The following is a 13,371-nucleotide window of genomic DNA, read 5'->3' as shown; positions in this document are numbered from 1 at the left end:
GAGGATAGGCCTAAATTTCCTCTCTGCCCTCCTGTGGTAATCTGCCTGACAGTGGTAGAGCAATACAAAGCTACAACAGGTAATAAGGATTAAGGAATAATGAAATAAACTGAAGGTAACACCATAAGAGTTGAATGCACACACAGGTTAAATAGACAAAGTTATGTGAAACAATCCATAATTTGGGCACCCTTACAGTTCATGGCGAGAAACAGCATGTTAACTATGTGTTTAAATATACTTTTATTTCAAGTTAACATAACTCAACACCCATGATTTGTTCATTTAAAGTGAAATGGTTTGATAAAAACCTAAAATGCCACTGGGTTAAAACGTTATTTGAGATAGAGGAAAAGTAATCCACTATAGTAGTGACTGGTTCTTCAGACTATTTTATGTTTCCTCATTAACTATAGGAATGCACGTGACAATACAGTGTCTTCCAATGTCCCAATCTTCACTCATAACTCTCTGTGCTGCCTTGTATCCAATTAGAAACTACCAAAGTTAGGATTCTTCTGGTTCAAGAGGTATTTCATTGAAACTGTCATTCTGCATGGTATGTCCACAGTCCAGTAATTTATTTTAAATTGGAGTAATTTCAAATTCCACAAACAAAACTGGATAACAGCAATATTTTGTTTGAATTCTCTTCTGTACACTCAGTGATCTAAAACACCACAATATCCAACATACACAAATCTCAGGGAAGGGTTAGTAAATACACACAAGATTGGAATCCTGGTGCTCTTTGTTGCTGAATGGAATGGTCCCACAGAAAAAGCACAGGATACAGCACAACATAAGGGCACCTGTTACATATGAGGTGAGCAAAACACACAGCAGTTTCTATATGCGTAATAGGGAAACCTGCATAGGTTAGAGGGCCTTTTATGCTCATTTTAACATCAGGCAAGTTGTCTGTACGCATTTTTCCAATAATGTGGAGAGCACTGCAATCCAACGCAGATCTGCTGATTAGTGTTGTCTTTGTCCGCACTGACAGTCTTGCATGGTCACATACCAGTATTTTTGCTGTAGCTTTTCTTTGAATAAAAGACTTAAATGCGTTTAGACAATACATATTGTAAGCTGTTTACATACACTAAATTTAAGAGATTCAGTATTGGAGTTTCTTTGCTTCTTTAAACACTACAGAGTGCAAATCAGGTTCTTCACAACAGATTGATTAAGCAGTTCTTGAAAGAATGCAAAGGGCGAAACCCCTCCCCCCCAAGTGAATAAAACACTGAAACTATTCCCCTTTGAAAATAAATTCTAAATGATGCGGAATGTGAGATAAAGTTTTAACATAGATGACCCCAGTTTACAGTTAGAAATAAAAAGCAGTCCTTCATGAAATAAAGGTTACGAGAACACGTTGCCTAGTCTTCCCCCATTATAAACTGAGAAGTGGGTAGACGATGTTTCAGTACGAAAATAGGTGACTACAGGATCAGCTTTCCAGCTTACATGCTGTACCCAAAGCCAGGCTGCGGCTGCCCATAGGGTGGGGCAGTATAGCCATAACCAAAAGGTGCCTGGGGAGGAACTGCAACACTGGGTCCTGCTGTTAGCATCAGCTGGGGCTGACCTAAATAAAAGAAAGAGAAAAAATTGGAGCAGGGACAGGATAAAGTGTTAGCATGTTAAGACTACAACCAAATCTATTTCCCCAAAGCAGGCAACATAACCACAGCTGAGAACTGCAGCATCTGACTCAGGATCTCATGCTGAGTCTTGCCTAAAAAACCAACAAATACACATCCGAGAACCAGAACCTGGTAAGATTTAGAGTAATACGCACATGCTGTGACTGATGGGACCAGGTGAGACAACTGCCAACAAACCTATCACCATATTTAGCGACAATAAAATTAACTTTTAGCTAATGTTTTAACAGAATCCAACTTTTAAAATTTGATTTAAACATATCTAAGCAATAAAAAGTAAAACACCGAAACATGCATTAGAAATAAAACATTCTGGAGTATGAATTACATTAGAACATATGCCATCTACCAACTACATGCGCTATGCTGTGTTAACACTGTGTAACAGCCATTGCCTACATAGAGAACATGAGACCAGTACAGAAATACAAGTCATTACAGAGAAAACACATTGTGTCGCTCCCTGCTGCTTCAAAGTGCAAATTCCAGGGTAAGGTTTGTTCTAGCACAAATGGCTTAATTGTCCCTTTTCGTGCAAAATGACCAAAATTGTGCTTTTAAGCCAATTCTGGGAAAGCAAGTTTATTTGGCGGGGGGGAAATCGCTTCTAATCTCAGTTCTAATTTCTATCTTGAAATTTGAAGCCTGGTTTTAATTGCCCGAACACTGATGGCAAGTCACATTCAACAGGCATCTTTCAAATTCTTACACCTATCCTTATTTTCATTTCTACTCCTTTCTTCTTTTGAATATCAAACATTCTGCTTATATCTTGAACACTGTACTTTGCTTACCTCATTAAACTTTACTAAAACCACCCCACAAATTCTCAAAATACTTTCATCTATAAGGAGCAGAGTTATACATTGTATTCTTATGCTCCTTTAAAAAAAAAAAAAGATTTATTTTCATTACAAAGTCAGATATACAGAGAGAAAGATCTTCCATCCAATGATTCACTCCCCAAGTGACCGCAACAGCTGGTGCTACACCGATCGGAAGCCAGGAACCAGGAATCTCTTCCGGGTCTCCCATATGGGTGCAGGGTCCCAAAGCTTTGGGCCATCCTCGACTGCTTTCCCAGGCCACAAGCAGGGAGCGGGATGGGAAGCAGGAGCTGCCGTGATTAGAACCAGCGCCCATATGGGATCCCGGGGTGTTCAAGGTGAGGGCTTTAGCTGCCAGGCCACGCTGCCGGGCCCTCTTATGCTCGTTTTTAAAGAACACCTGGCTACACAATGGCACCTTCTAAATTTGCAGTTCAAATCATCTTGGTTCACCAAGTATGAAATCAAAAGGAGAATTTAGACATTTCAGATCAAAGAAGAAATTGTCTTACATACTATATTTACTTGAAAGCCTGAAAATTTATCTAGAACCAGAGTTGTGGCACATAAAGTTGCTTCCTGGAACAATAGCACGCCAGATGGTGCTGGTTCAAATTCTAGATGCTCCACTTCCAATCCAGCTTCCTGTTAATAAGTGCCTGGGGAAGGCAGTGGAGGAGAGCCTCAGTGCCTCAACATCTGCACCCAAGTGGGAGACCTAGAAAGAATTCTAGTTTCTTGCCCTCAGCATAGGTCACATAGGGAGTAAACTAGCAGATGGAAGAGATCAGATTTCTCCTATTCTATTCATCAAATAAATAAGTGAATCTTACATTAAAAAAAAATATATCCTTCCCTGGAAGCTCTCAAATGGAAATTTTACAAAATTCTCTGCTCCAATGAAAATTTAAAATTAGGCTCATTCTTTAAAGTATACTAGGGCAGCCTTTCAATATTTGATCACTTTCATTCTTCCAAAAACAGTTTATTATTTTTGCTTCATAATTAAGAATAAAGAGGAAAAGTCTTCCATCCACTGATTCACTTCCCAAATGGTTGCAATGTCTACAGCTCAATCAGGCCAAAGCCCGGAGCTTCATCTAGGTCTCCCACACTTAAACCATACTCCACTGCGTTAGTTACACCAAACTAGATGTGAACTGGAGCAGCTGAGAATCAAACTGGAACCCATATGGGATGCCAGCACTGTAGATGGCAGCTTTACCCAGTATGCCATAGCTCCAGCTCCTATTATTTCGTTTTCAGTAATTGAAGAGCAAGTAATCAATCAGGCATAAAGCAACAATAACTGCTTCTGATCTATCCCTTGTGTTTTAGACTTTCACTGATTACTGTCAGTACCTGCTTTAAAATGGTTCTCAAAATGAAAATGATGTTGGGGGGAGGGGATTGGTGCCTTAATTCAGCAAGCCTGTTACACTTCTGAAGCCTGTTCTATATGTAGCTGAGACAGTCTCTAAAGATTTCTAATGGGTGAGATAAGTAAGATAGATTACCATAAACAATGGGTTGTGTCTCTGTAGCTTGTTCTTCTTCTTTTCTCAATGATTCTGAAGCATCTAATTTGTCCACCTGGAGAAAAACAGGTTACATTAATTAGCATCCCAAAAGTATCATAAACCTAGGTTTATGGCAGAAAGTGGAAAAGCCTTAGTATGTTAACTTCTGTCAAAATAAAACAGACTAAAAAGAACATTCTCAGGCCCCTTCAAATTCAATGGCAATGTTCATACTTCAGTCAAGGTGGTTTTCAGCACTGTCATTATAAACCCTCAGGAAGGAGGGATTTATAAATGCCATAAAAGCTTACGCCAGGCTAAAACTGGGCATGCTAGGATGCAGCCTGAGGGAAGGAGAAAATGGAAAGTAACCAATTTTCCAATGAAGTTTAAAACCTATCAAGATTACAATAATGAACTTATGAACCAGAAAGACTTTCCTCCACAAAGGAAATGATATTAAAAAAAGTGAAATGAATCTAATGACCAGACAAGTACTTGTACAGAAGTAGCTAATCTCGGCGAATTGTGCACAACTTTGCTGATACTGGCTGCAAGTGCACACTGCAATCTAAGACTCATGTGGCTGCATTCAGTATTTGGTATGAAAATGAACTGAACATATGTTTTAGTGCCACAGGCTTCCTTTCCTGGTAAGTATGCAGGAAAGCCTGATTTTGTCCCAACTACTGTAGTAAAATTTTTGCTTGTAATTAACCCACAGAAATAAATAGCTGTGCTAGTCTACTTTACTCTGCACATCAAGGTAGATAGTGACAGGAATAATTCCACAGAGGAGTCCAAATGTATTAGTGAAAAAAAAGCAGCGGGAGTACCTAAAAACATCCACTCCCTACCTGTGGGACCGTGACAACTTACTGCACTGACTCTCAAATTTCCGTTTCTTACAGTATGAGAAGGCTGAATGAAATGACCAAGTTTCTTACAGGACTAACATAATTTGACTGAATAAGCAAGGACAGGTCCCTGGGGCCAGGAAGTCTACATCATATACCTTCCAATGCCTCTTACATTATATTTATCCTTTAAATTGCATTTAAAAATTGGTACTGTAACCAGTGTCTTACAATTAATTGCTATATCATCACAGCTAGGTAGAACTACATCTCAAACCCCAATGTGACCTATCACTGGCTTTCAAGGATTGAAGTGTGTTGTGTCAGACTGGGCTCAGTGCATCTGCATATCGTCACTGCATGTTTACTCTCCACAATGGCAAATCATGGAAATCGCTCATAGAAACAGAAATTCAGACTGCAGTGAACAAGCTGTCAAAACCAGGTCCTCAGAAGTTTAAAGCAACAGTTTGTTTTCATTTGGAACTTCCCAAACAGCATCTGAGTCTTAGCATCAGCCATTAAAGTTAAGGCTTTGTATTTTTATTGCCTCAGACTAAATACAGTTATGTGTATGTGTAACCTATCTCAATGTGTCAGCTGAAACACTGAAAAACCCCAGTAGCAAATTAAAAACTACCATGAAGTGTAAGTAAGTACCATATGAAACACCCTGTTTCGCATTAAACTTAAGATAAAAATTATTACAGCTGTAGAAGTTAAAGCACACTTCTGTGCCATCCATGGTCAGATGGGGTTTGACTAAACCAATATCAAAGATTGAACTACAGGAGTTAGGTCGAAAAATACATGGATGCCTATACACTTCTAAGAAAAATGAAGTAACCAGAAAACCACCATAACACATTTCCGGACTTGGAAGGAAAGAATATCTAAAATGAATCAATACATGTTTAAAAAAATTAATATCTGAGTCAGATGTTGAACACAGAAGTCCTATCACATAGGTACATGGGAAACTTAGAAAAGCTAGCAGTATCACAATGCCCAAGCAAACACAGGTAGGTTGGGCAGAAAAGGGGGAAAAAAAATCTATAAAAATTCTGAAGGTACAACATCAAGTTAAGCGAAAAAGTTTTTGAGTTTTCTATAGAATAGGACAGCCTCTGGCACAGGAACATCAAAACTGTTTATACTAATGCAATTTAGATTGCTCATGACAAGCAAAGCAGAAAAGGATTTTGTGAACACAAGCTTTTGTTAAGAGCTGTAACAAAAGTTTCTGATCCTTGGATTAAAAATCAAAAATTACTGGTAAACATGTCTCTGAATTCAGTTCCATCTGAGAATTCACTAAAATGTAAAAGGCTTTTCCACAAAGACTGCAATATGCTGCAGAGGAAAAGTTAACATGCAGTCAATTATTTTGGTGTATGTGTGCATGAAAAAAAGGCAAAAGTACTGAAGCAAGAAGTGAGATCTGAAGATGACCGCTGCTATACAGGCTCTCAAGAAACACACACAGCCCACAGCAATGCTATAGAGTTTCAAAGTAGTATGATGTAATTGCAATGACTTGTACATGCTTGATTTAAAACAATGCATAACACTGCAGTTCAATTACCTGTTTTTTCACACACACGCTTTCTAACTTCCTTGCTTACTAGCTGCTGAAGGGTCTCACACACAATGCATTTTACTCAGGTTTGCCTTAAGTTCCAGTGGTGACTCCAGTTTGGTTCAATATAATCCCAAGGCATTGCCCCCACCCAAATGCTTTTAAATTTGTTTCAACTATCCTTTATGTTCCCACCCTTTTCTAACCACAATTTGATATTGGGCAGAAGTTTATTAGGTTTGTTTTACTTATAATGGGATGGAGACAAGCCAATGAAGGAAGCAGCAACCAAAAGGTGCCTAAATTTGACCTCTGACGAGCCAAGTGATTGGAGAGCAAATTTTAGGTATCTTCAGGCATGTTGCTTATTATATAATGAAGCTAATATATCTTTGTCATAGACATAAATAACACATGTTGCTTAGCAACAATTATAGCATTAGCAAACTTGGCTCTCATATAAAAAGCTTTTTGATTCTTCTTGAAAACAGACTTGCACCATAAGAACTGGACACCTGGAGAAACATGAGGAAAGTCTCTTCGGAAGCAGCTAGTATCTCATCTATCTACTTTCAGCAAAAAATTAGTAAGAATCAAGAGATCAGAAACTGGATCACAGTCCTTCAGTACCAAAAAAACCCAAAAAGCCTTTTAGGGCATGTATATTCATATACAAATTCAACGACTGTCAGGAAGTTCTCACAAAATAAACCAGAGGCTGTTTTAATTTATTTCAAATATTAAAAAGTCCTACTATGGTCAGACACCTTGACAAGGAAATTTCCTGATAGTTTAGAATATAGAAACTCACCATGCTCAGTTTTTAATGTATTTAAGAGAGACTGTGAACCAACTACTGATTAGCCTCCTGCCCTTCCTAAAGCCTATTAGCCGATTAGTAGCAAACATCTACTAATGTCCTACAGCTCTATTATCGTTATGTTTCAAGGGACTTGCAGAGGCTTTAGTGAATATTTATTGGGGGGAAGGGGAAAGCAGCAGCAGCAGTGTAGAAAAGGAAGGAAAAAAAAATCATGCAAATTCCTTAGACTTAGTCCTCCAGAATTAAAGATGGAAAAGAATCAACTTTCACCTTTTCCTTTATTGCATCAACCTGCAAAGGAATTCAGAAGGTGCAGCTTAGAAAAAAATCAAATTCCATATTGAGCATAAAAAGGTAGAATCAGCAACAAAGGTTTAGGGGAGAAACATCTAACCACTAAAAAAGGTATAAAAGAAGTGAAAATAAAGGGCATACTGGAAGCAAAACGTAGAATTTTTTTTTTTAACTTTCAGAGCTTAATGCAGAAGAATTTATGCTACAGTCAGTGTGAAAGAAAGCAGCTGAATCACTAGTAAAATTTACAGCATTTAGGTTAACAGCAGCTTAGAGCCAGGTCTCAAAAGTTTTATTACACATAGGAAGTAATTCTCACCTACAGGTAAGATAGGGCAGCTTTTCTCTTACACTGAACTTTACAATTATTAATTTTTAAAAAATTGTAACTGAATACAATAGTATCTAATAGGGTGGGGTATCTTCAGGAAAATTTCAGTATACTTGAGGGAGAGGAAGAAAGAGGTTTGTGAACAGTGCTTTCTAACCCCCTTTCTCAATCTGAAGATACCAGATGTCAGACCTTAATTTTAAGTGTGTTTTGCTTTAACAAAATAGGTCTTTTGTAACATTTAAAAATGTTTTAGAGCACAAAAACTATAACGGTTGAGGATAAGTTGAATTAAAAAATAGTCTAACAAAAAAAGGATGTTAAAATGAAGAGTAAATTTCATAAGGTGACTATATTCCCAGCTTATTCAAGGTATTTTTAGGAAATGTGGTTAATTATTAACCTCCTGTGACATTTTAAAGTTAGGGATTATATAAAAAAATCATGAAAATTATCAAGATCTTAAGAATACTTATATTCTTAAGATTCCTGACGTTAAAGTCAGGAATCAACTAAACAAAGGGAAACTTAAAATATTAGCTATGGACACCTAAGTTAGACATTGATTTTGAGAAAGAGGCTATTTTGATTAAAAAAAGAAAACAAAAGTGAAGTGCTAAGAGAATAAAATTATTATTATTCACTGTCAGAAATACAGCAAACATAAACATTCTGACAAGTAATGTTTGTATCCTTTTTCCAAAAAATGTCATTTTTAGCTATTAAAAAAATTTCCAACACAGCAGGAATATTTTATGGTCACCTAAATGACTTACTTCCAGAGAAAAATATTTGAAAAAAAGATACCTGCATGGGTAACTTTATATATCCTCATATTGAGATCTGAATATATACACACTAATCATTACCTTTGTCAAGTATTCTTTCATGACCTGGATGAAATAGGGCATGGCGAAATCCATGATATTGTGCCTCCACGCAGTTTCCAAGACAACATCCGGCCTTAAAAGGTCATAACAAGTAAAGAGACAGGCTCCAAAGCATTCTCTTTTTTCTTCCTGCAAAAACCACTGTAGAAGCTCTTCGGCCAGCTCAGTATCCTTCGATTCAGAGGCATATTGCATTGCATCCTATTCAAAGTCAACAATGAAGGCCAAATATTAAACCCAGGCTTCACCCTTTAGCAACCCAAGTAATACAATGGGAGACTTCCTAAAACTTTTAATCTGGGTTTGAAAGGTACAGGGAAACCCCTTCCAGTTATATAAAATTAAAATTTTGGAAGAGAAGGAAAAAGACTACATTTCTGTCTTATGGAGATGCTTGTACTAAACATAAGACAGATACCCAGAATCAAAAACCATTACCTCAAGTGAGTCTCATGTCAACTCATACGCATAAACGTAGTTTTTATAGGCCAGAATCACTTGTAAAACACCATTTTAGACTTGGCTTAACATCCCCACCCCACCAACTTTATCAACCTTGTAAAGGCTGTCTTTCTTGCACAGTTCCACACTCTGTTTCCAACGATTGTTGCCTTTGAACAGATAAGCAGCAATTCTTCTAAACTCAATGAGTTCATGTTTTTCCAGACGCTGAGCAAGTGAGATATTGTCGAAGTTGTCATAAGCATCTATTGATGTTCTGAGAGCCTTAAGAAAAAAAAAAGCCACCAAAATTAGTGTATTATTTTAGTGTAATATTTACATTTCACTTTTATTGGTCACTGAACCATCAATGGTAGCATGTAATAGGACAGCCTAAAATCAAGCATCACATCACAAAGCTACAATCTGCGAAGAGGTTATCAAGTCTGTGGAATCTAATTTTATAACAATAGGCTTCAAAGGTACTACAAAATTTTCCACATGCATTATTTTCCATAAGATTTTCAGTATTAAGGGCTAACTTAAGTGGTTAACAAAACTGGTTATTTTGGAGCAATGCTGCCTGGGTTAAGCTATCAATTACAGCTTCTTGGTTATGCAAACCCCAGGACGTAGCTGTGATGGCTTATACTGTTAGGTTTCCGCCTCCCGTGTGGGAGACCTAGACCAAGTGTCTTGCTCCTATCTTTTGCTCCAGCCCTGCCTCAGTTATAAAGAGTATTTGAGGAGTGAATCAGCAGATGGAAGGCAGCTCTCTGTCTTTCAAAATAAGATTGCAAATTCTATGAATTCCAGGGGCAAGCACATGGTATAGCTGGTTAACCTGCCACTTCAGACAGAAGCATTAAATATCAGACTGCAAGTTTGAGTTCTGACTGTTTACTTCCAATCCAGCTTCCTAATGTACCCAGGAAGGCTACAGAAGATGGCCTAACTACTTGGGCCACTGGCATTCCTGTGGGAGACCAGGATGGAGTTCCTGGCTCCCACCTCTGGTCTGGCCCAGACCTTGTTATTCCAGTGATCTGGGGGAGTAAACTAACGGAGGGAACATCTGTCATTCTGCCTTTCAATAAATAAACACATTAAAAAAAATTAAATTCTCAATTCTGAAAACCTTACTAAATTTATATCCTAGTTGTACAAGCATGTTTATAATTCTGCAGATATTGATCCACCCCACCCCCGCCCACCACGTAACGGGTTTTATCTTTACTACAGAATATAACCAATTTTATATTCCAATCGTAACTCGAGTTTCGAGAATAGCTTCAAGAGTCAAAAAGTTTTTACCTGATAATCCTCTTCAGTAATGAAGAGGTTGTTTAATGACTCATTCACAGATTTGTTGTTGTGGTTCTGAACTGAACGCAAATAAGGTTTCACCAGTGGTAGCTGTTTAACCTTTAAAATAAAGTTAGAGACATAGCCAATTGTTAAAATTCCAGGGACAAAAGTTATATGACCTTCCAAATTTAATGAAGTTTGGTTAAAAATTGTTACCTTGCTGAAAAAATTGACCGCACGAGTATGATCCAATCGTGGAGACAGCACCATCAACAAATCATTTAACAAGAGTGGCTTGAACTCCAAGTAAAACTGTATCGCTCTGTAGTATAGTTCCACATTGGCAACCTAGAAATGCAAACATCAAGTCACTCTTTATGAGCTTTCTCCCTCTGAAGACTGCCTTCTGAAGAAGTAACATACCTTGGTAATGATATCTTTGAACTGCCCTTCTTTCCATGCATCAGTTGGATGATTCATCATGGTAATTATGGCATTATCATATTCTTCATACTTATCATACAAAAAGACCAGTTCTGCCCAAAGATGGGCTTGTTCTGCAGCTCTTAGCACCTACATAACAAAGGTTTAATCATGTTATATATGAATCTAATTTTACCTAACAGTCTAAGAAACACAACCCACACATTCTAAACTTAGTTTTACCTACATCGTGGAATCAAATAATGAATGCTTACCTTAGGAATATTGACTCTGGACCAGAAAAGCTCCAGGTGTTCCCTCATTTTCTGTGGCTTAAATTTAGAATACAGAATGGCTAATTCAGTGAACATTCCCATGTGAGCTCGCTCAAGTCCCAGTGCTGCTTCCAACATAGTTATCAGCTCTTCAAAATAACCACGATCCTAAGTAAGAGAAATATCCTAAGTAACAGAAATACTCTTCTCTTTAAGAAGAACATCTGTGGCAAAGGAGCTCAGTTAATAGAAAAGATTCCTGTTCATTACCTGGTAGTAGTTGATCAGTTCCTCTAATTCATCTGCATGTACAACAATATGCAGCCCGCACATCTGAGCAAGACGGAACTCTTTCCCGTCTACACAGGCAAAGCAGACCTAAAATAAACATTTCAATTATGTCAGTTTAAATGTAAATTATAGTTACTTAAACTTGTCAGTATAAAGCATGGTTCCAAATAGAATCTTAATCGTTCATTCAAATCTTAGATTACCTCTTTCCATGTTCGAGTACTGTTAGCTTTCCTAGCTCCATCAACTGCTGCCTGATATTCACCCAAGTGAACCAGAGTGGATGCCAAGCGTCCAAAATTAGAAACATTGTTATATAGCAACTTAGCAGCATCATACATTTTTTCATCATAACAACGATCACCAACCTGGAAAGAAAAAAGATAATCCACATTTGGTTCGGTATTAGCTTTTTAGCTCAATCCTTTTTTCAAACTTACATCTTAATCAAAAACCAACCTGTTTTCCTTGGAGTTCTTTAATTGGGATATTTTGGTTCTAATAAGTTAATGAACTTTCTCCACTATTTTTTTTTAAAGATTTATGTATTTTTATTACAAAGTTAGATATACAGAGAGGAGGAGAGACAGAGAGGAAGATCTTCCATCCGATGATTCACTACCCAAGCGACCGCAACGGTTGGTGCTGCGCCGATCTGAAGCCGGGAACCAGGAACCTCTTCTGGGTCTCCCACGCGGGTGCAGGGTCCCAAAGCATTGGGCTGTCCTCAGCTGCTTTCCCAGGCCACAGGCAGGGAATTGGATGGGAAGTGGAGCTGCTGGGATTAGAACCGGTGCCCATATGGGATCCCGGGGCGTTCAAGGCGAGCACTTTAGCCGCTAGGCCACGCCGCCGGGCCCTTCTCCACTATTTTTTAAAAGATGCCTGTATTTAGTTTAAAAGTCAGAGTTACAGAGACGGAAAGAGTAATTGGCTGATTGATCTTTCACTCGCTGGTTCACTGCCCAGATGACTGCAATGGGCAGTGTCAGGATAGGCTAAAGGAAGTAGCCAGGAGCTTCATCTGGGTTTCTCATGGGCGTGGCAAAGCTCCTGGGAAAACCTCCGCTGCTTTTCCCACACCATCAATAGAGAAATAGATCACAAGCAGAGCAACAGGACATGAATTGGTGTTTGTATGAAACTGTGGGGTCACAGATAGAAGTTTTATACACTATGCCAAACACTAGCACCTATTCTTTCTTATTTATTTGAAAGGCAGGCTTGGAAACAGAGAAAGAAGAAGATGGAGAGAGACAGAGGGTGACAGAGTATTTTCAACAATTTTGAGTATTCTGGGGGTAGGTATTTGGTCTACCAGTTAAAATGCTACTGCATGGGGCTGGCATGATTGTTCAATTGGCTAATCTTCCCCCTCCAAGTGCCAATACCCCACTGGGGCACCAGTTTATATTCCAGCTGCTTCACATCCCATCAGCTCCCTGGTTACAGATTGGGAAAGCAGCAGTGGCAGGCACAAAGCCTTGAGAACCTGCACACTTGTGGGAGACCCAGAGGAAGCTCCTGGCTCGTGACTTCAGATTGGCTTAGCTCTGGCCACAGCAGCCATTTGAGGAGTCAACTAGCAGATGGAAGATCTTTCTCTCTCTCCTTCTCTGTAATCTGATAAAAATAAATCTTCAATTAAAAAAAAAAAAGGGAAAGAAAAAAAGATGCCATCACAATGCCCACACCCATACCAAGACTGCTGGATTCCAGCTCTGACTTCTGCGCCAGCTTCCTGCTAATGTAAACCCTAAGAAATAGCAATGCTGGCTCAAGTAACAGGGTTCCTGCTATCTATGTGTTTTACTGGGGTTGAGTTCGACCCCTGGAATT

General features: G+C 38.5%; 1 protein-coding gene across 2 annotated transcripts in view; it reads right to left on the bottom strand.

The window, feature by feature from the left end:
• Positions 1-560: 560 nt before the first annotated feature.
• CLTC (clathrin heavy chain) overlaps positions 561-13,371 on the bottom strand; it is a 70,704-nt gene continuing 57,893 nt past the window's right edge. Inside the window, exons 23-33 of one of the 2 annotated variants that reach the window (XM_036496157.2) lie at positions 11,736-11,900; positions 11,512-11,619; positions 11,242-11,409; positions 10,967-11,116; positions 10,760-10,891; positions 10,550-10,660; positions 9,350-9,520; positions 8,774-8,995; positions 7,550-7,570; positions 4,018-4,093; positions 561-1,594 (exon numbers count right to left, since the gene is read on the bottom strand). In XM_036496157.2, the coding sequence (XP_036352050.1) occupies positions 1,470-1,594; positions 4,018-4,093; positions 7,550-7,570; positions 8,774-8,995; positions 9,350-9,520; positions 10,550-10,660; positions 10,760-10,891; positions 10,967-11,116; positions 11,242-11,409; positions 11,512-11,619; positions 11,736-11,900 (1,449 nt within the window). In that variant the 3' untranslated portion in view covers positions 561-1,469. The remainder of the gene's footprint in view (positions 1,595-4,017; positions 4,094-7,549; positions 7,571-8,773; positions 8,996-9,349; positions 9,521-10,549; positions 10,661-10,759; positions 10,892-10,966; positions 11,117-11,241; positions 11,410-11,511; positions 11,620-11,735; positions 11,901-13,371) is intronic. The other variant, XM_004590967.3, reaches the window with a different exon arrangement.

The sequence above is a fragment of the Ochotona princeps genome, chromosome 17 (genome assembly GCF_030435755.1).
Source record: "Ochotona princeps isolate mOchPri1 chromosome 17, mOchPri1.hap1, whole genome shotgun sequence".
Taxonomy (NCBI): Eukaryota; Metazoa; Chordata; class Mammalia; order Lagomorpha; family Ochotonidae; genus Ochotona; species Ochotona princeps.
This window is presented reverse-complemented; position numbering and strand designations above follow the sequence as displayed.